A 25,231-nucleotide genomic window follows, 5' to 3' on the forward strand; every position below is an offset into this window, starting at 1 on the left:
CCCCCTCCATAGACCGTCTCCTGAAGGAGGGTGCCCTCCTTTTTAAGGTTGACCCCTCCCGTTCCCCTCCTCAATCCCTGCACTGCCAGAGGTGTCTGCGCTATAATGCACACCCCACAGCTGAGTGCCGCGAGGCCCCCACCTGCCCGCATTGTAAGCAAGCGCACTTCCTCAGGCAGTGCCATAACCTCCAATCCCCTCCTTCCTGCAATACCTGCAATCTCCCCCATCCCACCTACTCCCAAAAGTGTAAAGCCTGACCCCCTCCGATCACTCCTGAACTCACTGTCCCTGTCCATCCCCTGGACGCCCCCACCCCTCCTGGCAATTCCCTTCGTCGTCCCCCCACCGCTGAGGACATCATCAGGTTCATCACCATCGTCCTTCAAAATGTTCATCCCTTTCAGCGCCCCCACACCCTTCAGCAGATCTCCATTGCCGCCCGTTCCATATTCCAACTCAAGATGTACGCCACCTACTCCAACAACCAGGCCCATTTCACCTTCTCCCGTCTTGACACCCTCGTCTAAATCCCTGTCATGGCGCCACAATATCTGCTCCCTCTCCGCCAACAAGAACCTCTTCCTGCACACCCTTGCCACCCACTGCGTGGATGCCTTCCTCCTCAATGAAACCTTCCTCCAACCCCACCACTCCATCCACACCTCACCCTATCTCCTCCACCGCTCCGATAACCCCCTCCCAATTGCGCGTGGCAGAGTTGCCATTGGTCACCACCGCCAGATCCCCGTTCGGCTCCAACCTCTCCTTCCCGACCCCACCGAACACCTGATCCTTAGTCTCTTCTTCCCCGGCCTTACCATTACCTGCGCCACCATGTATGTCCGCCCTAACGCCCCTATTCCCTTCGGCTTCCTCTCCCACGTTGACCGTACCTTCTCCTCCTACGTGATCGCCGCCGACCTCAACATCCATAGTCGTTCCACCGCCCAGTTATGGCGGTGGCATCAGTTCCTCTCCTCCCTTCAAGGCGACCTCATCCCCATCCCCCAGCACACCCGTCCCGAATCCAACTCTACTCCTGATGTTATCCTCTCCTCCCCCAACCTCCTTGGCCGCATAACGGTGGATGTCCTGGAGCCTATTGGTAGCGACCATCTACCTGTCCTCCTCACCGTTTCAGACAGTCGTCGCCCTCGCCCCGACCCTCGTACTGACCCTCCCCCTAAGTATGTCCATGACTATTCCCATGCCGACAGGAATGCCTACTGGGATACCCTTTCCACCCAGGTCGATAGCCACCCCTTCACCTACCACCACCCTGACGATGTCACCCATGCCGCCTCCTTTCTCCAGCAGACCTTGTCTGAGGCCGTGGAGGCCCACGTCCCTACTGTCGCCATCCACCCCCACCGTCCTACCTTACCCCCACAGGCCATTCTCCTCCTCCGTGAATCCCGTCGTCTCTACCATGCCTTCCTCCGCACGCGTGACCCGGACACACTATGACGCCACCGGCAACTCCAGCGACACATTCGTAATTTGCTCGCGGCTAAGAAACGCCAGGACTGGCAACAGACATGCACCCGTTTAAATGCTACTCTACCAATCAACTCGTCCAAGTTCTGGTCGGCCTTCCATCGCCTTACCGGAACGAAACCCTCCCCCTATTATCCTCTTCTCCATGATGATCGCCCTTTCCCTGACACCCTTAGTAAGGCCAATCACTTTGCCTCCTACCTCTCCGATGTGTTTTCCATCCTCGATGATCCCCGGTTCGATTACTCCCTCTTCCCAGATATCCGCGATCGAACTGACACCTCTGTCCGTCCCCTCGCTCCTGGTTTCCAGTACTTGGACAACATTGCACACACGGAACTCAATGCCCCTATCACTACACAGGATCTCATTGCTACACTCCGCACAAAACGCAACACCGCTCCTGGTCACGATCGTGTCACCTACCGTCACCTTCGTGAAGCTCCTGTATCTTTCCTCTCCACCCTGGCCAGGCTCTACAATGTAGTCTTGTCCACCGGTTACTACCCTGACCTGTGGAAAACCTCCCATATCCTCATGTTCCTTAAACCTGGCAAGCCGCCGTCCGCCATCTCCTCCTACTGTCCCATCAGCCTTACCTCGGTCTTCAGCAAGGTCTTGGAATCTATCCTCACCCGACGCATCCACCGGCATCTCCGCCAGCACCGCCTCCTTCCCGTTACCCAGTGTGGCTTTCGGCCGTCCTTCTCTTCCGACGACCTTCTCCTTCACCTCACTCATCTCCTTTCCGAACGGCTTAATTCCCGTCGCTCCGCAATCTTCCTCTCCCTGGACCTCGAACGTGCATATGACCACGTATGGCATTCCGGTCTCCTCTTCAAGCTCCAAACCTTCGCCCTTCCCATTAACTACGTCCGTCTGATCGGCTCCTTTCTCTCCCACCGTCCTTCCTATGTCACCATCCATAACACAGATTCCTACACCTTTTTCCCCTCTACTGGTGTGCCCCAAGGCTCCGTACTCTCCCCCCTTCTGTACCTTTTGTACACGGCGGACATGCCGCCGCCGTCAGCCCCCGTCCACCTTCTCCAGTTTGCCAATGACACCGCCTTCCTTGCCCTTGGCCCCACCCTACAGCGCTCCCAACACCTTCTCCAATCCCATCTTGACCGGTTCACTGCTTGGTGCAACCAGTGGTTGCTCAAGGTCAATCCCTCCAAAACCCAGGCGATCACTGTAGGCAAAACCACCCCTTCCTTCCGCCTCCTTGATTTCTATCTCACCATCTATGGCCGTCCTATCGCCCTCACTCCCACCCTTAAGTACCTTGGCGTCACCCTCGACCGTCGCCTCTCCTGGACTCCCCACCTCCGGACAATCCAAGCCAAGGCATGCTCCCGCCTCAGTCTCCTCAAGCTCCTCTCTGGCCGTACATGGGGTCTGGACCCCTCCACCATCCTCCACACCTGTAAGTCCCTCATCCGCCCTATCCTTTGTTATGCCCATCCGGCTTGGATCTCCACCGCCCCTACCTTTTATAAATTCCTCCAAATCCTTGAACGTCATGCTCTCCGCCTCGCCTATCGCATCCGTCTCCCCTCCCCCACACGGATCCTGTACAATCTCATCCCCTTCCCCCACCTCCTCCTTTTCCTTGAAAGGATACGGATCCTGTACACCTCCCGCAAACTCGATCCTCCTCACCCGCTCATCTCCCCGATCCTCTCCCATCCCCGCCCGCAGCCGCACCTGTATTCGCACGTCCCACCCGGTCTCCATCTCTCCACCCTCCTTACCCTCTCCCAAGGTGGCTTCCGCCAGCTCCCCCTCCCTGATGATGTCCTCCTCCCCTCCATCTACCCCTCCTATCAGCTTTGACCCTGCCCCACCCCCCACTTCCGGTGTCCTTTCCTTTAGGCACCCTCCCTCCCTTCTCTTCACATCCCTTCTCTTTCCTTTTCCCCCGTCCCCTCCCTCCACCCCTCATCCCCCGGGCTTCCCCTCCCCCTTCTTCCCTCCCCCCTATCTCCCCTGCCCGTGGCATCTCTGCTCTCCCCTCTCGCTCTCCCACTCCCCTTCCTCCTCCTCCACCTCCTCTCTTGGCAGGTCCCCGGACTCGTACACGCTCAGTGAACATTCGCGCGCCGTAGATCATCGCCATCTGTGTGTCACGTGTGTGCCTCGATTTGTGTTTAGTGTTCTGTGACCGTCACGCATCAACTGTTCACGTGTGCCGTCGCCATCATCCGTGTTCTGTGCGCCATGTCACCAAGTGTTTCCCGTTTTTTCGAGTCCAGCGTGAACGGCTTCATGTTTATTGTTTTTTAAATCTCCTTTTTTTGCCCGCCGTTTTTACTGTAGTGTCTGTATCACCCATATGTATTGTTATTGTTCTGCTTAAGGCTGAAGAGCAGCGTACTATGCTGCTGACAGCCCGCCTGTATCAGGTGATGAAAATTACAATAAAGGAAAAAAAAAATAACATTCCGCCAATGCGGACGGTATTTGCTTCGTGGTACATTACCCTTGTTAAAATGGACCGTTTACCAATTGCGGAAAAGGTCGATATCGTGTTGATGTATGGCTATTGTGATCAAAACGCCCAACGGGCGTGTGCTATGTATGCTGCTCGGTATCCTGGACGACATCATCCAAGTGTCCGGACCGTTCGCCGGATAGTTACGTTATTTAAGGAAACAGGAAGTGTTCAGCCACACCACGACCTCCAACAAATGATGATGCCAAAGTAGGTGTTTTAGCTGCTGTCGCGGCTAATACGCACATCATTAGCAGACAAATTGCGCAAGAATCGGGAATCTCAAAAACGTCGGTGTTGAGAATGCTACATTAACATCGATTGCACCCGTACCATATTTCTATGCATCAGGAATTGCATGGCTATCGTGATCCACGGACAACGCCTGACAACATACGTCAGCGCATTGTCAGTGCATGTGCGAACATTACGGAAGGCGAACTACTCGCTGTTGAGAGGAATGTCGTTACACGTATTGCCAAATGCATTGAGGTTGACGGACATCATTTTGAGCATTTATTGCACTAATTTTGTATTTACAGTTAATCACGCTGTAACAGCATGCGTTCTCAAAAATGATAAGTTCACAAAGGTACATGTGTCACGTTGGAGCAACGAAATAAAACGTTCAAACGTACCTACGTTCTGTATTTTAATTTAAAAAACCTACCTGTTGGCAACTGTTAGTCTAAAATTGTGAGCCATATGTTTGTGACTATTAGAGCGCCATCTATCACAAAGCGAAAAAAGTGGTTCAACTAAAACATTCATATTTCTTTATATACTACACGAATATGTAATAAAAACGGGGTTCCTATTTAAAAAAAACGAAGTTGATATCCGTTTGACCTATGGCAGCGCCATCTAGCGGGCCAACCATAGCGCCATCTGGTTTCCCCCTTCAAGCTAGACGAATTTCGTTCATTGTAGTTTTTTCGTGAAATATTGAAGTCTTCCTGTTTTTGCTAGTTCAGAAGTAAGGAGAATTGCTTTATTATTCTATAAGAAAGGTTATTGGAAATACATAGTACCAATTGTTTCACTGACTCATTTGTTAGTGGTTTAATAGAACAACCAATGAAACTTAATACCATTTATATCAAATTTTTCCACTGTAAAATTCAATTAGGCGCTGATTTTGACGATAGTGAGGGACCGGCGAGGGGAGAGGTTAGTAGTAGCTATCATCCGATTACACTCAAGGGCAGGGGTCTCAGAAGCTGTGGGAACCACTGAGTTAAGACGGTCAAAGTTGTAGGCATTACCGACCACGGTACTCTAAAGCAGTGTCACTAAATATGGTTTCCCGCAATTACTTCAACAAGGAAGGCGAAGCAAATATTTGAGAATTCGAATCAAGAACTGCATACAGAATGGATACCGTAGAAATACATATCCTCGGTGTAGCGAAGCAACTCGAATCACTTAAGGGGGGTAGGACGTCAAACGGACCGACTTGGAGCAGGAGAGGCACCACAGGACATTTTAGCTTCTACTGTCTATACTTTTACAAAAAAAAAAAAGCATAAAACATTGTCAGCATGACCAGGAAGGATTCAGAATTCACACTCACAGCAGTGGAAGTTCGAAAACAATGAAATAATTTTTTTACATGTGAAATTTCATCATTTTTTTCACTTGCTAATGGCAGTATTTGTTGCTATAGGTACACTTTTCTTCATACGTAAGAGAGATTCTTCGATGAATTGTGCACAGCATACAAACGATGCTTAAAGGTGTATGAAACTCTAGAATTTTCGAAATCTATTAAAAACTGTGGTAAAAATTGAGGTAATTAACTATAAAATTTGTGTTTTTCGTAAACATGAAGTTTTAAATGTAACAGTTCATTCGTTTTTTCATAAATTAAATAAATTCTAGAGTTTCTTACACCTGTGAGTATGGTATGTATGATGTGCAAAATTCATCGAAGAATCTCTCTTACTTATGAAGAAAAGTGTACCTATAGCAACAAATGCAGCCATTAGTAAGAGAAAAAATGATGAAATTTCACACGTAAAAAAAATTATTTTGTTTGTGTTTTCGAACTTCCACTACAATGAGTGTGAATCCTGAATCCTTCCTGGTGATGCTGACAAAATTTTATGAATTTATTTGTGAAAATATAGACATTGGAAATTAAAATGTCCTGTCATGCCTCTCCTGCTCCAAGTCGGCCCGTTTGACGTCCTACCCCCCTTAATAAAGGCAAGTCCTCCGATCCATGCCACTAGGTTCCTTTCAGAATAAGCTGATACAACAACTCTGTGCTTAGCAATCATATGCAACAGCTCGCTCGACGAAAGACCTGTATCTAAAGACTGGAAAGGAAATAGGAATAATCCGCTGAATTACAGACCCACATCACTGACGCCGATTTGAGGTAGGATGTAGACTCATAGTCAGAAAGTATTCAGAACATAGCTTTCTCGTTCAAGAGAACTAGATCTTTATTCTCATGCAGTAATGAGAGTCATCGATAGGGGATTTCAAACTGATTTCATATTTCTACATTTCCATAATGCTTTTGACACCGTTCCTCACAAGCGACTTATAATAATGCGTGCCTAATGACCAGTATCTCAGTTGAGTGAGTGTACTCATGATTTTCTGTTGGGAACGTCACCGAGTAAAACAGAAGTGATGCCCGGCATTCCCCATGAAGTGTTGTAGGCCGTCTACTGTTTATAATCCATATTAATGATTTAGGAGACAATCCGAGCAGCCCTCTTAGGTTGTTTGCCGATGATGCTTTCATTTGCCATCTAGTAAAGTTAGCAGAAAACGTATTGCAAAATTATTTAGACAAAGTATCTGTATGGTGCGAAAAGTGGCAGTTGAACCTAAATAATGGAAAGCTTTAGTTCATCCACTTGAGTACTAAAGGAATCCGTTAAATTTCAGTTACACGATAAATCACACAAATCGAAAGGATGTCAATTTAGGTAAATACCAAAGGATAACTATTACGAACAACTTAAATTGGAACGATTGCATAGATAACGTTCTGGAGTATGTGAACCAAAGACTACGTTGTATTGGTGCAAGACTTAGGAGATGCAACGCATCTTCTAAAGAGACTGCCTAGACTGTACTTATCCATTCTCTGTTAGAGCAATGCTATGAAGAATGGGATCCTCAGCAGACACGACTGACAGGGGACTTGAAAAAAGTTCAAAGACGGTGAGTTCTTTTTTCCCCCGAATGCGAAAATATTTTGTTGACGCACACCTACACAGGGAGAAGTGACCATCGTAATAAAATGAGAGAAATCAAAGTTCGCACGGAAAGATTTAAATATTCGTTTTTCCCCTGCTGTGTTCGAGAATGGAATGATAGAGAATCCGTGTGAAAGTAGTTCAGTAAAACCTCTGCCAGGCACTTTGGTGTAAACTGCAGATTGGTCATGTAGATATAGGTGCGATGCAACATGCTGTACATGACTGACTGTTTTCAGCTGCACATTGCGGTTGCGGGATGTTCATTTAAGTGAGGTGTGTAAACAAATACCCACTTTGCTGAACACACAGTACAGTCCCCCCTTACATGCGACCTGAGGACGAGATGTAAAATTACTGGCTTCACGGAGCGACAAGCTTCCTCGATTCGCTGTTTCAAGTCATCTGGGGTTGTGGGTTCCGTGGGATGAATACGATTCTCTAGAAATCCCCACAAAAATAAATCTATTACTGTTAAATAGGGCGAGCGCGCTGGCCATTCTTGACAAGGGAACATACCCATCGCACCCTCCTCAGATTTAGTTATAAGTTGACACATTGGATAGGCCTTGAAAAACTGAACACAGATCAATAGAGAAAACAGGAAGAAGTTGTGTGGAACTATGAAGAAAATAAGCAAAATATACAAACTGAATAGTCCAGGCGCAAGATAAGCAACATCAAGGATAGTCTGAGCTCGGAAGCGCCGTGGTCGCGTGGTTAGCGTGAGCACCTGCGGAACGAGAAGTCCTTGGTTCAAGTCTTCCCTCGAGTGAGTAGTTTAATTTTTTACTTTCAGACAATCATCACCACACGTACTGTTTATCAACAAATGCAGGAAATAATCATACAAATGCTCGACAATCGTTCGATCTCTTAAGGAACTTTCCGATGCCTTACAGCTCGGAAAATATTCATTGACATTGTTATTGAAGTCACGAGCTATATTTGCTGGATTCATATTGCCAACGGAATGCGTCTCACGTATTCAATTCACTCTCGTCCAAAGTAGCGAACAGTCGACTGCCAGCCAGGGAGCCTCGTTAGCAAGAATACTCTCTCTTCCACGCGCTGTAGTCGACTGACGTCGTGTGTTTCGATGTTTGTTTAGGTGTGGCGTCATCATACTACGGCGCAGTTACCTCGCATCGGACGGACGGACGGACAGATAATAATTGTCTGAAAATAAAAAAATTAAACTTTCCACTCGAGGGAAGACTTGAACCAAGGACCTCTCGTTCCGCAGCTGCTCGCGCTAACAACGGGATCACGGCGCTCTTGAGCTCATCCTCTCCTTGATGTTGCCTATCTTGCGCATGGACTACTCAGTTTGTATATTTTGCTTATTTTTTTCATAGTTCCACACAACTTCTTCCTGTTTTCTCGATTGATCTGTGTTTAGTTTTTCTAGGCCTATCCAATGTGCCAACTTATAACCAAATCTGAGGAGGGTGCGATGGGGAGGTTCCCTTGTGAGGATCATGGCATCTTAACCATTTTTCACAAAATGTGTTGCTCAGTATTACATGCTATTGCGTTCAGAATAGGCCCTGTGAGCATGATGATGTATCCACAAATGGCCTTTAATGTCCAAGCTGATATGTTCAAAAGTAGCAATTGAATTATCGACAGTGAAAGGTCGATACATCTCAGTTGTCAGAGTACAGGGCTTGGAAAAACATTGAAACATCAAAAACACAATTCACTACTATGGTATCGCCCAGAAATCGTGGTGCTACGGCAAAGTCGGCAACAAGTTTCGATACCACAGACATTAGTGAGATCTTGCTGCAATCAGCAACGATATATGGGAAGTGCTCCTAAGACCATGCTCCCCTGTCAGCACAGCAGCACACTCACGCCAGAGGTCAATATAGAACCGACCATGGAAGCACTCTGCCTCAGTGCGTAACCTCGTCCGAAGGACTCAACACCATAGTTTCAACGAGTTGTTAAATTTTAAGATACACTCCTGGAAATTGAAATAAGAACACCGTGAATTCATTGTCCCAGGAAGGGGAAACTTTATTGACACATTCCTGGGGTCAGATACATCACATGATCACACTGACAGAACCACAGGCACATAGACACAGACAACAGAGCATGCACAATGTCGGCACTAGTACAGTGTATATCCACCTTTCGCAGCAATGCAGGCTGCCATTCTCCCATGGAGACGATCGTAGAGATGCTGGATGTAGTCCTGTGGAACGGCTCGTCATGCCATTTCCACCTGGCACCTCAGTTGGACCAGCGTTCGTGCTGGACGTGCAGACCGCGTGAGACGACGCTTCATCCAGTCCCAAACATGCTCAATGGGGGACAGATCCGGAGATCTTGCTGGCCAGGGTAGTTGACTTACACCTTCTAGAGCACGTTGGGTGGCACGGGATACATGCGGACGTGCATTGTCCTGTTGGAACAGCAAGTTCCCTTGCCGGTCTAGGAATGGTAGAACGATGGGTTCGATGACGGTTTGGATGTACCGTGCACTATTCAGTGTCCCCTCGACGATCACCAGTGGTGCACGGCCAGTGTAGGAGATCGCTCCCCACACCATGATGCCGGGTGTTGGCCCTGTGTGCCTCGGTCGTATGCAGTCCTGATTGTGGCGCTCACCTGCACGGCGCCAAACACGCATACGACCATCATTGGCACCAAGGCAGAAGCGACTCTCATCGCTGAAGACGACACGTCTCCATTCGTCCCTCCATTCACGCCTGTCGCGACACTACTGGAGGCGGGCTGCACGATGTTGGGGCGTGAGCGGAAGACGGCCTAACGGTGTGCGGGACCGTAGCCCAGCTTCATGGAGACGGTTGCGAATGGTCCTCGCCGATACCCCAGGAGCAACAGTGTCCCTAATTTGCTGGGAAGTGGCGGTGCGGTCCCCTACAGCACTGCGTAGGATCCTACGGTCTTGGCGTGCATCCGTGCGTCGCTGCGGTCCGGTCCCAGGTCGACGGGCACGTGCACCTTCCGCCGACCACTGGCGACAACATCGATGTACTGTGGAGACCTCACGCCCCACGTGTTGAGCAATTCGGCGGTACGTCCACCCGGCCTCCCGCATGCCCACTATACGCCCTCGCTCAAAGTCCGTCAACTGCACATACCGTTCACGTCCACGCTGTCGCGGCATGCTACCAGTGTTAAAGACTGCGATGGAGCTCCGTATGCCACGGCAAACTGGCTGACACTGACGGCGGCGGTGGACAAATGCTGCGCAGCTAGCGCCATTCGACGGCCAACACCGCGGTTCCTGGTGTGTCCGCTATGCCGTGCGTGTGATCATTGCTTGTACAGCCCTCTCGCAGTGTCCGGAGCAAGTATGGTGGGTCTGACACACCGGTGTCAATGTGTTCTTTTTTCCATTTCCAGGAGTGTAGATTTGTACTTTCGTAACGTGAAACTTTGTACTTTCCTGTACTAATTAGTGGATCAAGTGGTGCTTCCAGAGAATAGTTTGATAATTAATTAATCATGTGATGCTCCAATAGTCAATGACGGTTGTCACTTATCCAGTACTCCTGTGGAAAAGAACTCTGTAGTTAAGTAAATTTCTTTATCATTTATGTGATAAAGTGAACTGATAGCCTATGTGATCAAAAGTATCCGGAAACCTGGCTGAAAATGACTTACAAGTTCGTGTCGCCTTCCATCGGTAATGCTGGAATTCAGTATGATGTTGGCCCACCCTCAGCCGTGATGACAGTTTCCACTCTCGCAGGCATATATTCAGTTAGGAGCTGGAAGGTTTCTTGGGGAATGGCAGCCCATTCTTCACGGAGTGCTGCACTGAGGAGAGGTATCGATGTCGGTCAGTGGAGCGGTCCTTACAGATCTCTGGGCGACTAAACCATGTCTGTTCAGTCGTCTGTTGACTGTGTGTCTGGAGACAACTGTTCCAGTGGCTGCGGTAAGGTCCCGAACAAGGCTACCTGAAGTACTCCGTGGCCGTCTGCGGGCACTGATGGTGAGATATCGGTATTCTTGTGGTGTTGTACACTGTGGACGTCTCGTACTGTTTCCCATCTGCTGGAATCGTTACCATAATCGTGAGATCACACTTCGTGGCACACGGTGGGCCCATGCTATGACCCGCTGTGTTCGACCAGCCTCCAGTCGCCTTAGTATTCTACCCCTCATAACGTCATCAATATGTGTTCTCTGAGCCATTTTCAACACACAGTCACCATTAGCACGTCTGAAAACGTCTGCACACCTACTCGCTGCACCGTACTCTGACATGCACCAACACATCTCTGCGTATGTGGACTGCTGCCAGCGCCACCGTGCGACGACCGCAGGTCAAATGCAACGCAAGGTCATACCCCGAGGTGATTTAAATCCGCAAACCGCCCACCAGAGTGTTGTTTCACCGTGTATCAGCATTGTCTTTAATTTATGAGCATGAGTGTAGTACAGATCATACCCTGAACTGACCTCCGCCGTTCAATAACGTCACCGTACATTTGTACAGATTTGTGCCATCATCGATCTTAGGCAGCGAAACCAGATTGGAAAAATTCAGTATTTTGCTTCTTGATACACGATTTTAAAGATTTTTTAAGATCATCCATGAAGAGAGAGTGTGACTTATGACCTAAGATATTGAGTCCCATAGTGCTCAGAGCCATTAGAGCCAAGAGAGAGTGTAGGAAGGCTGTAACAGACATCGGCAATGTGCGGCGTTGGGTGAAGGAAATCGATACTGGAGAAAGTGACATTCCAAATAAGGTGCGCTGCAGCTGAGGAGTTACTTCCATAATGGACGCCAATCGAGGACGCTCCGATTAAGTGATTCGAGGAACCAGAAGCTCCAGAGTTTACAATTAACAGTTTCAAAACCATTCTGAGAAAAATGGTTAACGAAGCAAACCCTTGAATTTTTCCAAAGTTGTTTTGATGCCTGGGTTCGACGACGGCGCAAAAGTGTACCAATGCAAGGTGGATATTTAGAACGCTAGTGTGTTGTAGAGGACAGTTCCGGATATGTGTACTAATGCCGCTTTTATATGTCGATTATTAATTTTCTACGGCGTGCGAGGCATTACTTTTTGATCCATTATAGTATTTTCCCTAGCGCGTCTCGTGTCAGCAAGATCCATATCCACACGACTACTGTAGTTCACACTTCAGTGCCTGGCAGAAGGTTCTTCGAACCACTTTCAGACCAGTTCTCTAGCGTCCAACCGATATGGTTACGAGCCCAGGAGAGGCGGTGCAGGCGATGTCGTGCTGTCAGCAAAGGCTCTCGCGTCGCTCGTCTGCTGCGACAGACCATCAACGCCAGATTTCGCCGCATTGTCCTGACGGATAGGTCCGCCGTACGTCCCACGCTCATATCAGTGATTATGGCTCGCAGAGTTGCTTGTTTGTCAGCACTGACAGCTCTACGCAAAAACTGCTGCCCTCGGTCGTTAAGTGAAGGCTGTCGGCCATTGCGTTGTCCATGATGAGAGGGAATGCCTGAAATTTGGTATTCTCGGCACACTCTTGACACTGTGGATCTGGGAATACCGAGTTCCCTAACAATTTCCGAAATGGAATGTTCCATATGTCTATCTCCAACTACCATTCAGCGTTCAGAGTCTTTTATTTGCGGTCGTGCGACCGTAGTCACGCCGGGAACCTTTCCACATACATCACCTGGGCACAAATGACAGTTCTGCCAATGCCTTATCCTTTTATTACCTTGTGTACGCTGTACTACCGCCAGAGTATATGTGCACGTCGCTATCCCACGATTTTTGTCGCCTCAGTGTATTTGTTGCTACGACGTCAAGTATGTTTTCGCTACCGTTTACAATTCGAGTAGGCTCCTGAAATTCCGGCCGGTGTGGCCGAGCGGTTCTAGGCGCTTCAGTCTGGAACCGCGCGACCGCTACGGTCGCAGGTTCGAATCCTGCCTCGGACATGAATGTGTGTGATGTCCTTAGGTTAGTTAGGTTTAAGTAGCTCTAAGCTTTAGGGGACTGGTGACCTCAGAAGTTAAGTCCCATAGTGCTCAGAGATATTTGAATCCATTGAACCACGAAAGAATTACCCAAATAGGACGGAAATCGTTACATCTGACGTATATGTGCAGACAAACAAATGATTACAATTTCAGGGAAGTGGATGATTTATTCAAGAGGAAGGGCTTCACATATCGAGTAAGCCAGTAACACATTAATACACCTCTGATCCTTGCGTAACAGTTATTCGGCTCGGCCTTGACTAATAGCGTTATTGAATGTCCTCATGAGGCCAAATTCTCTCGAACTGCCGTGTTAGATCGACAATATTCCCAACTGGTTGGAGGGCCCTATCAATAATTCTCCGAAGATGCTCAATTGGGGTGATATCCAGTGACCTTACTGGACAGGGCAGGGTCTGGCGAGCACGAAGACGAGCCGTGGAAACTCTCGCCGTGTGTGGGAGAGGATTATCGTGCTGAAAGATAAGCTCAAGATCGCTTGCCACGAAGGGCAACAGAGCTGGCGTAGCATATCGTCAACGTACCCCTGTGCTGTAAGAGTGACGCAGATGCTTTTCAAAAGAAACGGCATCCCAGACAAACATTCCTGGGTGTCGGGTTGCTTTGCGGGCGACATTCAGGTTGGCACCCCACTGCTGCTCAGGGCGTGCCCAGGCACGTATTTGGTCTGGAATCGCATCGACTGTAGTAGAAACGTCTTCAGCGACGAGTGGCGCTTCGGTCCGAACCCTGGCCACCTGCGAAGACGTCTCTGGGGACAACCCAACCAGCAGTGGGATACCGGCTTGACGTGCCTGCGACATGGCCCAACACCCAGGAGTGATGGTCTCTCTCACACTGAGGTTAATTCCTGTATTATTCCTTTGACATTTTATTAAAAACGTTACCAATATACGAGGGTGAGTCAAATGAAAAACTTAAATATTTTTAAAATATTGTTTATTGTGCAGAAGTGGTACAGACCTGTATCACTTTTCAACATAACCTCCCCCACGCTCAATGCAAGTCCTCCAGCGCTTACAAAGTGCATAAATTCCTTTAGAAAAAAATTCTTTTGGTAGTCCGCGCAACCACTTATGCACCGCGTGGCGTACCTCTTCATCAGAACGGAACTTCTTTCCTCCCATTGCGTCTGTGAGTGGTCCAAACATATGGAAATCACTCGGGGCAAGGTTGGTGAGTGTGGTGGATGAGGAAGACACTCAAAATGCAGGTCTGTGATTGTTGCAACTGTTGTACGGGCAATGTGGGGCCTTGCATTGTCATGTTGAAAAAGGAGACCTGCTGACAGCAATCCGTGTCGCTTTGATTTGATTCCAGGCCGCAGATGATTTTTTTAGGAGATTTGTGTATGATGCACTGGTAACAGTGGTCCCTCTAGGCACATAATGCTCCAAAATGACGCCTTTTTCGTCCCAAAAGAGAGTCAGCACAACCTTCCCTGCTGATGGTTCTGTTCGAAACTTCTATGGTTTTGTTGATGAGGAATGGCTCCATTCCTTGATCGCTCTCTTCGTTTCCGGTTGGTGGAAGTGAACGCAGCTTTCGTCCCAAGTAACGGTTCTTGCAAGGAAGCCATCAGCTTCTCGTTCAAAGCGCCGAAGAAGTTCTTCACAAGCATCAACACGTCGTTCTCTTATTTCAGGAGTCAGCTGCCGTGGCACCCATCTTGCAGACACTTTTTGAAACTGGAGCACATCATGCACAATGTGGTGTGCTGACCCATGTCTAATCTGTAAACATGCTGCATGTCATTCAGTGTCACTCGGCGGTTTTCCTTCATATGGCTTCAACTGCTGCAATGTCCTGTGGAGTCACAACTCGTTGTGCCTAACTTGGACGAGGAGCGTCTTCCACTGAAGTCACACCATTTGCGAACATCCTACTCCATCCGTAGACTTGCTGCTGTGACAAACATGCGTCACCGTACTGAATCTTCATTCGGCGATGAATTTCAGTAGGTTTCGCACCTTCACTACGCAAAAACCGAATAGCAGAACGCTGCTCTTCCCTGGCGCAAGTCGGAAGTGGGGCGGCCATCTTTATACTGAAACTGTGGCGGTATTTATGCATCTGCACTATGCTGCCACCTACAGGCCATTCTGCACGCTGTTTGTAGCACACTTACCAACCTACAGGATAACGGCGCGAAATTTCGATTTGTTATTACAAATTTAAGGTTTTCATTTGACTCACTCTCGTAATTTACGGAGAAAGCGTGTAGTACAATTTCTGACAATGTTTTACACCTCCCACAGGCTTCGAACAGATACTTTCGCCAACATATCGAAGGAAGAGCGAAGTATTTGAGATGATACTGAAGGTTTCTTTGAAGTGTCCGGCAACTGACTCATCTGAGTCGGGGGGTCGGTAAAAGGAATGCAACCAGGTGGCAATCAACATGTGGTGGACAGTGGTATAATGTTTCGGCTTATCGGTGTACGTAAGAGATTCACACGTCTTTTGTAGGCGGGCGGTGGTTGTTCTACGCCAAGATCTCTAGCCAAAGAACAAAAAAAGATGAATCTGTATTATTTAGTGTTTTTCCGATAGTGAGTGAAAACCTGGGATATGCTTCATCATTGTTACCGGGCTCTGTTCTAATCATGTTTCTTTCTCTACAGGGATTCTTTTCGCTGGCGACGTAGACTTTACGACTGACAGGGTCTTCACAAAGATAAACATCCAAATCCGCGCTCTCAAACAAGCCTATCAGTACAAAGTGAACGACACCTACCGCCATGACATCGTGCTGTTTAAACCTTTCAGAGGCTTCGTCATTGAACGGGGATTCGTCGATACCATTCCTATAACGGAAACCAGATCGTGAGTAACAAGGCTATTTGTTTTCACAGTGTAAGGTGCAGTCAAATGAAAACGTGACAGGTGGAAAAAAGTAAGTAAACCGTTTACTGTTTCCAAACTAACTGTTAATTCATTTACCACACTGTGAGACAACATATTCGATGCCTTGAAAGGTAAATATTTGTGGCTGATTATGGAGCCGTGATTGTACCCAGGCGTCGAAGAAAAATATCTTGACTTTCGTGGACCTGAAACTTCCTGGCAAATTAATACTTTGGGCTGGACCGAAATTCGAACATCTACATCTACATCTACATCCATACTCCGCAAGCCACCTGACGGTGTGTGGCGGAGGGTACCTTGAGTACCTCTATCGGTTCTCCCTTCTATTGCAGTCTCGTATTGTTCGTGGAAAGGAGGATTGTCGGTACGCCCCTGTGTGGGCTCTAATCTCTCTGATTTTATCCTCATGGTCTCTTCGCGAGATATACGTAGGAGGGAGCAATATACTGCTTGACTCTTCGGTGAAGGTATGTTCTCGAAACTTTGACAAAAGCCCGTACCGAGCTACTGAGCGTCTCTCCTGCAGGGTCTTCCACTGGAGTTTATGTCATCTCCGTAACGCTTTCGCGATTACTAAATGATCCTGTAACGAAGCGCGCTGCTCTCCGTTGGCTCTCCTTTGCCTTTTGCGGGCAAGTGCTGTACCACACTCTTCTGCAGGATGAAAATTTTATTCTGGAAATATCCCCCAGGCTGTGACTAAACCATGTCTCCGCAATATCCTTTCTTCCAGGAGACCTAGTTCCGTAAGTTTCGCAGGAGAGCTTCCGTGAAGTTTGGAGGGTAGGAAACGAGGCACTGGCAGAATTGGAGTTGTGGGGACGGGTTCTGATTCCTGCTTGGGTAGCTCAGTTGGTAGAGCACTTGCCCGCGAAAGGCAAAGTTCCGGAATTCGAGTCTCGGTGCGGTACACAGTTTGAATCTGCCAGGAAGTCTCATAACAGCGCACACTCCGGTGCAGAGCGAAAATTTCATTTCGTGGACCTGACATGCACAGTTTCGGATTTCTTTCTGTGCGGGTGAATCCATATTCTTCCGTTGTTCGTTCTGACTCTTGCTCTCGGCGCATAATCATGACATCATGCTTCATCTCCCACGAAAAGATGGGATTGGTTACAGGTGCTGCAGTGATGTCGACATTCTCTTCAACTTTGCTCTTCCCTCAAGCTGGGCACAGAGTTTCCGGAACTTCGTAGTCTACATCATTAAGTTTCTTTTCCCGAAAGGTCGGAGCGCCTACATACCTCCACCGACGTGGTGGCCATCACTAACGTTGTACTGTCAGCTTCGTTTGGCGAGTTACAGTAGAGGAGTTCACGGGTTGTGGTGCCGTGATGTCCGTATGTCTGGGTAGGGTTACCCACTAACACAGGTCCATCATGAGATAGAAGTGGTCGGAAAGCGAATGGAGGGTAGAGGTTTTAAGGGCAGATGGAAAAAATGCTAAGGCAGACGACAAGGGGAAAAGCATCTGACAGAGTTTGGATGGGTGGTAATTTTTTTTTTTTTTTTTTTTGCTATCTGCGACAGATCGTGCAGTGGGGCGGTTGTTAGTTATGGGTATTGTGTCAATGGTCTGTAGCGTTGTCATAACTTCTTAGGTCGTCATAAAGAGTGTCAGTCCTGTCGAGGAGAGGTAGTGATGGGCTGGGGAACTATGAGTCTCCCCACAGGTCAGCGTCTGTCCTAACAAGCCAAGTTACTGCATGAGCAGTCGATTGGCCATAAATCGATCGCAGGGTGTAAGAGCTTTGGTTGGATTTGCTTGCGTTAAATGTGCGATACAGCTTCCCTGCACTGCCTATTGGTTGGCTAGGCATTTGGAGCTGGCAAAGCCAGTTAGTTTTGCCACGGTGGCACGAGCGGTACCGTGACTGATGCCCATCACGAGCGGAATGTCTCACGACAACATCCACCGCAAACCGGTTCACGTGAGATCACCGAAGTTAAGCGCTGTCGGGCGTGGTCGGCACTTGGATGGGTGACCATCCAGGCCGCCATGCGCTGTTGCCATTTTTCGGGGTGCACTCAGCCTCGTGATACCAATTGAGGAGCTACTCGACCGAATAGTAGCGGCTTCGGTCAAGAATACCACCATAACGACCGGGAGAGCGGTATGCTGAACCCACGCCCCTCTTATCCACGTCCTCCTCTGGGGATGACACGGCGGTCGGATGGTCCCGGTAGGCCACTCGTGGCCTCAAGACGGAGTGCTTTTAGTGCTTTAGTATCCACCACAGATGTGACAGAAGGAGGAATGACACAATGAGCCTGTCCTGCCGTATAATGACACCCGGCTTTTTCGAAATTTCATGTTCCACGCAAACACATGTGCTAGCGACGTACGGTGTCCGCAAACACAGCAGGTATTCGGGCATCAATATCATGTCTTGGCACTTCTTTTGTAGTCAAAAAGCGCTCTACAACTCTCTGGACGTTTTTCCCGGCCTCCACAGTGAAGTTGGACACAAACACGACACTCTGACCTCATGTAAAGCTCTTCTAACAGGCAAATGGCACATCAGTGAACTTTCCCACTGTTCCCTTCTGATTCCCAATAGGGGAGACTTCTATACACATTTACCTGGATTACCAACGTTCTATGTACTGACTTGGCATAAAATCCTAAGAAATTTTGGTCTTATGTCAAAGCGGTAGGTGGATCAAAACAAAATGTCCAGACACTCTGTGACCAAAATGGTACTGAAACAGAGGATGACAGACTAAAGGCCGAAATACTAAAAGTCTTTTTCCAAAGTTGTTTCACAGAGGAAGACTGCACTGTAGTTCCTTCTCTAGATTGTGGCACAGATGACAAAATGTTAGATATCGAAATAGGCGACAGATGGATAGAGAAACAATTACAATCGCTCAAAAGAGGAAAGGCTGCTGGACCTGATGGGATACCAGTTCGATTTTACACAGAGTACGCGAAGGAACTTCCCCCTCTTCTTGCAGCGGTGTACCGTAGGTCTCTAGAAGAGCGTAGCGTTCCAAAGGATTGGAAAAGGGCACAGGTCATCCCCGTTTTCAAGAAGGGACGTCGAACACATATGCAGAACTATAGACCTATATCTCTAACGTCGACCAGTTGTAGAATTTTGGAACACGTATTATGTTCGAGTATAATGACTTTTCTGGTGACTAGAAATCTACTCTGTGGGAATCAGCATGGGTTTCTAAAATGGCGATCGTGTGAAACACAGCTTGCGCCGTTCGTCCACGAGACTCAGAGGGCCATAGACACGGGTTCTCAGGTAGATGCCGTGTTTCTTGACTTCTGTAAAGCGTTTGATAGAGTCCCCACAGTCGTTTAATGAACAAAGTAACAGCATATGGACTATCAGACCAATTGTGCGATTGGAGTGAAGAGTTCCTAGATAGCAGAACGCAACATGTCATTGCCAATGGAGAGAAGTCTTCCGAAGTAAAGGTGATTTCAGGTGTGCCGCAGGGGAGTATCGTAGGACCGTTGCTATTCACAATATACATAAATGACTTTGTGGATGACATCGGAAGTTCACTGAGGCTTTTTGCGGATGATGCTGTGGTATATCGAGAGGTTGTAGCAATGGAAAATTGTACTGAAATGCAGGAGGATGGCAATTGAATCTCAGTGTAGACAAGTCTAATGCGCTGCGAATACATAGAAAGAAAGATCCTTTATCATTTATCTATAATATAGCAGATTAGTAACTGGAAGCAGTTAATTCCATAAATTATCTGGGAGTACACATTAGGAGTGATTTAAAATAGAATAATCATATCAAGTTGATCGTGGGTTAAAGCAGATGCCAGACTGAGATTCATTGGAAGAATCCTAAGGAAATGCAATCTGAAAACAAAGGAAGTAGGTTACAGTACGCTTGTTCGCCCACTGCTTGAATACTGCTCAGCAGTGTGGGATCCGTACCAGATAGGGTTGATAGAAGAGATAGAGAAGATCCAACGGAGAGCAGTGCGCTTCGTTACAGGATCATTGAGTAATCGCGAAAGCGTTACGGAGATGATAGATAAACTCCAGTGGAAGACTCTGCAGGAGAGGCGCTCAGTAGCTCGGCACGGGCTTTTGTTAAATTTCGAGAACATACCTTCACCGAAGAGTCAAGCAGTATATTGCTCCCTCCTACGTATATCGCACGAAGAGACCATGAGGATAAAATCATATAGCTTAGAGCCCACACAGAGGCATACCGACAGTCCCTCTTTCCACGAACAATACGAGACTGGAATAGAAGGGAGAACCGATAGAGGTACTCAAGGTACCTTGCGGAGTATGGATGTAGATGTAGATGCACGTGCCATGCCCCTTATACACGCTGTAACGGGTACAAGTGCAGATGTTTCTGTGGGTGACAGAGGACGGTGTACAGAAAAACGTTACATCAGCATTTACTTCATTTGCAGACTAATAAATGTGGCTACTAGGTGTAATATGTTTTTAGGTTGGGTAGTACCTAGAACTACATGTGGTAAGAGCGAGACATTAATGCTTATTTTCCCCTGGGGAGCAGATGAGGTGTTGCAGTGTGGACACGAAATGGTTAGCCTGTACTGACAGCTGTAATCCACTTCCTGTTGCAGTTGCAGCCATGCAGAAAACACCAGGTCGTAAAGTTTGTGACACGTTTGTGGAAAGTCTGATGCGTAGTACATATTAACCCTTTCACACCTTCTGGCTAAAAGTGTGTACGTTAATATTGCAACGTAAATATTTTTCATCGCTAGACACCTCATGTACACACCTCTGAATATTCAGTCTTTTTATTATGCACAGGTGCTACCATCTGCTGGGCATCACTGCAAAAATATGAGCAGGTGAATGTAGCAGTGCGCAGCAGCTTGTGACTGACATAGTTCACGGAAGGTGTTGGTTAGCTGTACTCCACTGTATAATTGAATATTATCATGGCAATTACTGAATTATCAGTGTATTTATTACAGCAGTGAATATTTCAAAACTATTTATTTTAGCCCACAAAAAGAAACCAAAAGTTCAAAATATGTATTGAAAATGGGTACATGTATTTGTATAAGTCATACATCTAAAATCATTAAAAAAAACCTTAGAGAATTAGAGCATAAAAAAATGTCTAGAAAAACTTCAGGTCTGAGAGGGTTAAGGTACCAGACAAACAAATACACTCCTGGAAATTGAAATAAGAACACCGTGAATTCATTGTCCCAGGAAGGGAAAACTTTATTGACACATTCCTGGGGTCAGATACATCACATGATCACACTGACAGAACCACAGGAACATAGACACAGGCAACAGAGCATGCACAATGTCGGCACTAGTACAGTGTATATCCACCTTTCGCAGCAATGCAGGCTGCTATTCTCCCATGGAGACGATCGTAGAGATGCTGGATGTAGTCCTGTGGAACGGCTTGCCGTGCCATTTCCACCTGGCGCCTCAGTTGGACCAGCGTTCGTGCTGGACGTGCAGACCGCGTGAGACGACGCTTCATCCAGTCCCAAACATGCTCAATGGGGGACAGATCCGGAGATCTTGCTGGCCAGGGTAGTTGACTTACACCTTCTAGAGCACGTTGGGTGGCACGGGATACATGCGGACGTGCATTGTCCTGTTGGAACAGCAAGTTCCCTTGCCGGTCTAGGAATGGTAGAACGATGGGTTCGACGACGGTTTGGATGTACCGTGCACTATTCAGTGTCTCCTCGACGATCACCAGTGGTGTACGGCCGGTGTAGGAGATCGCTCCCCACACCATGATTCCGGGTGTTGGCCCTGTGTGCCTCGGTCGTATGCAGTCCTGATTGTAGCGCTCACCTGCACGGCGCCAAACACGCATACGACCATCATTGGCACCAAGGCAGAAGCGACTCTCATCGCTGAAGACGACACGTCTCCATTCGTCCCTCCATTCACGCCTGTCGCGACACCACTGGAGGCGGGCTGCACGATGTTGGGGCGTGAGCGGAAGACGGCCTAACGGTGTGTGGGACCGTAGCCCAGCTTCATGGAGACGGTTGCGAATGGTCCTCGCCGATACCCCAGGAGCAACAGTGTCCCTAATTTGCTGGGAAGTGGCGGTGCGGTCCCCTACGGCACTGCGTAGGACCCTACGGTCTTGGCGTGCATCCGTGCGTCGCTGCGGTCCGGTCCCAGGTCGACGGGCACGTGCACCTTCCGCCGACCACTGGTGACAACATCGATGTACTGTGGAGACCTCACGCCCCACGTGTTGAGCAATTCGGCGGTACGTCCACCCGGCCTCCCGCATGCCCACTATACGTCCTCGCTCAAAGTCCGTCAACTGCACATACGGTTCACGTCCACGCTGTCGCGGCATGCTACCAGTGTTAAAGACTGCGATGGAGCTCCGTATGCCATAGCAAACTGGCTGACACTGACGGCGGCGGTGCACAAATGCTGCGCAGCTAGCGCCATTCGACGGCCAACACCGCGGTTCCTGGTGTGTCCGCTGTGCCGTGCGTGTGATCATTGCTTGTACAGCCCTCTCGCAGTGTCCGGAGCAAGTATGGTGGGTCTGACACACCGGTGTCAATGTGTTCTTTTTTCCATTTCCAGGAGTGTATTTGCATGTATACCCGTTACAGCCTTCACTGTCTGTCTCCTTTTCATTTGACTGCCTCTTATAGATATATGTGGTTAAACTGAAGAACATGATGCTGGTATCATTTGTTGACTTTGCGGACAATATTACTGGTAACCACAGACTTTTCTCATACGATGCTGGTAGCTATAGTGAATACTGTCTGTCAGAAGAAGTTATGCTCCAATATTCAGTCATATCTTAATAAGGACTGAAAATGGGACCAAGACTGATACCTTGCTATAAATATTCAGAAATGTAAAAATGTACACTCCATAAAACGAAAGCAAGTAATATTACGGTAACAAAGTCTTTGGGACTGTTGAGAAGACATAGTGAATTAGAGGTGAAATGTGTATTTGTTGTCCAATGTAAAGTAGCTACAACTTATATTTCACATTCAGTTTAATATAATACCTGGGTTTAGTTATTTACAAGGATGTAAAGTAAAAAAAATCACATAGGCACAGTTGTAGGTAAAAAGGTGGTAGGCTTTGGTTTATTGGTCGAACACTGGGAAAATGCCGTCTAGAAACGAGATTGCTTAAAAAACCACTCTTGCGACACATCCTAGAATATTGCTCCGTTACATATAAGACCAACAGCAATCTGGCCAATGATCGACTCCGAGTAGCATCTTTGTGCATGGCCACCATACACAAGCAGTGGAGTGGAGGCGCCCCCTTTATGGGCAACTTGCGGGACATTATGTCCACGTCTGTTTCCCTGCCGGTACCAGTACGTCGTATCACGTCCCATCTGGCGGACACTTCTGATGTCATCAACGGCTTCTGTTGCGTTCACCCTTACTCACTGTCCGCCCCTGTAGCTGATTGGTCAGCGTGACGGACTGCCCTCCTAAGGGGCCCGGGTTCGATTTCCGGCTGGGTCGGGGATTTTTCTCCGCTCAGGGACTGGGTGTTGTGTTCTCTTCATCATCATTTCATCCCCATCCGGCGCGCAGGTCGCCCACTGTGACGTCGAATGTAATAGGACCTGCACCAAGGCGGCCGGACCTGCCCGTAAGAGACCTCCCAGCCAATGACGCCAAACGCTCGTTTCCATTTTTACCCTTACTCACAGAGCACGCGCCCTTCTCGTACCAAAGATGTCTACACCCCACTACAGCGTTCCATATTTCGCAACAACGTCAAACTCAAACATTTGTCGACACTGTGGCCCACAGTTCGGCGCCATGTTATAATGAATCATCCTCCTCCAACACCACCTTTTTGTTTTATAGAGATAACCGATACCATGTATACAGGGTGTTACAAAAAGGTACGGCCAAACTTTCACGAAATATTCCTCACACACAAATAAAGAAAAGATGTTATGTGGACATGTGTCCGGAAACGCTTAATTTCCATGTTAGAGCTCGTTTTAGTTTCGTCAGTATGTATTGTACTTCCTCGATTCACCGCCATATGGCCCAATTGAAGGAAGGTAATGTTGACTTCGGTGCTTGTGTTGACATGCGACTCATTGCTCTACAGTACTAGCATCAAGCACATCAGTACCTAACATCAACAGCTTAGTGTTCATCACGAACGTGGTTTTGCAGTCAGTGCAATGTTTACAAATGCGGAGTTGGCAGATGCCCGTTTGATGTATGGATTAGCACGGGGCAATAGCCGTGGCGCGGTACGTTTGTATCGGGACAGATTTCCAGAACGAAGGTGTCCCGACAGGAAGACGTTCGAAGCAATTGATCGGCGTCTTAGGGAGCACGGAACATTCCAGCCTATGACTCGCGACTGGGGAAGACCTAGAACGACGAGGACACCTGCAATGGACGAGGCAATTCTTCGTGCAGTTGACGATAACCCTAATGTCAGCGTCAGAGAAGTTGCTACTGTACAAGGTAACGTTGACCACGTCGCTGTATGGAGAGTGCTACGGGAGAACCAGTTGTTTCCGTACCATGTACAGCGTGTGCAGGCACTATCAGCAGCTGATTGGTCTCCAAGGGTACACTTCTGCGAATGGTTCATCCGACAATGTGTCAATCCTCATCTCAGTGCAAATGTTCTCTTTACGGATGAGGCTTCATTCCAACGTGATCAAATTGTAAATTTTCACAATCAACATGTGTGGGCTGACGAGAATCAGCACGCAGTTGTGCAATCACGTCATCAATACAGATTTTCTGTGAACGTTTGGGAAGGCATTGTTGGTGATGTCTTGATTGGGCCCCATGTTCTTCCACCTACGCTCAATGGAGCACGTTATTATGATTTCATACGGGATACTCTACCTGTGCTGCTAGAACATGTGCCTTTACAAGTACGACACAACATGTGTTCATGCACGATGGAGCTCCTGCACATTCCAGTCGAAGTGTTCGTACGCTTCTCAACAACAGATTCGGTGACCGATGGATAGGCAGAGGCGGACCAATTCCATGGTTAGACACTGGACTCGCATTCGGAAGGACGACGGTTCAATCCCGCGTCCGGCCATCCTGATTTAGGTTTTCCGTGATTTCCCTAAATCACTCCAGGCAAATGCCGGGATGGTTCCTCTGAAAGGGCACGGCCGACTTCCTTCCCCATCCTTCCCTAATCCGATGAGACCG

The 25,231-nt window shown here is 48.1% G+C and overlaps 1 protein-coding gene across 1 annotated transcript in view; it reads left to right on the plus strand.

Moving 5' to 3' along the window:
* LOC126424713 (trypsin 3A1-like) overlaps positions 1 to 25,231 on the plus strand; it is a 110,679-nt gene that overhangs the window by 37,177 nt on the left and 48,271 nt on the right. The window contains exon 2 of the mRNA XM_050087435.1: positions 15,826 to 16,027. Within this exon, the coding sequence (XP_049943392.1) occupies positions 15,826 to 16,027 (202 nt within the window). The remainder of the gene's footprint in view (positions 1 to 15,825; positions 16,028 to 25,231) is intronic.

The sequence above is a fragment of the Schistocerca serialis genome, chromosome 10 (assembly GCF_023864345.2).
Source record: "Schistocerca serialis cubense isolate TAMUIC-IGC-003099 chromosome 10, iqSchSeri2.2, whole genome shotgun sequence".
Taxonomy (NCBI): domain Eukaryota; kingdom Metazoa; phylum Arthropoda; class Insecta; order Orthoptera; family Acrididae; genus Schistocerca; species Schistocerca serialis.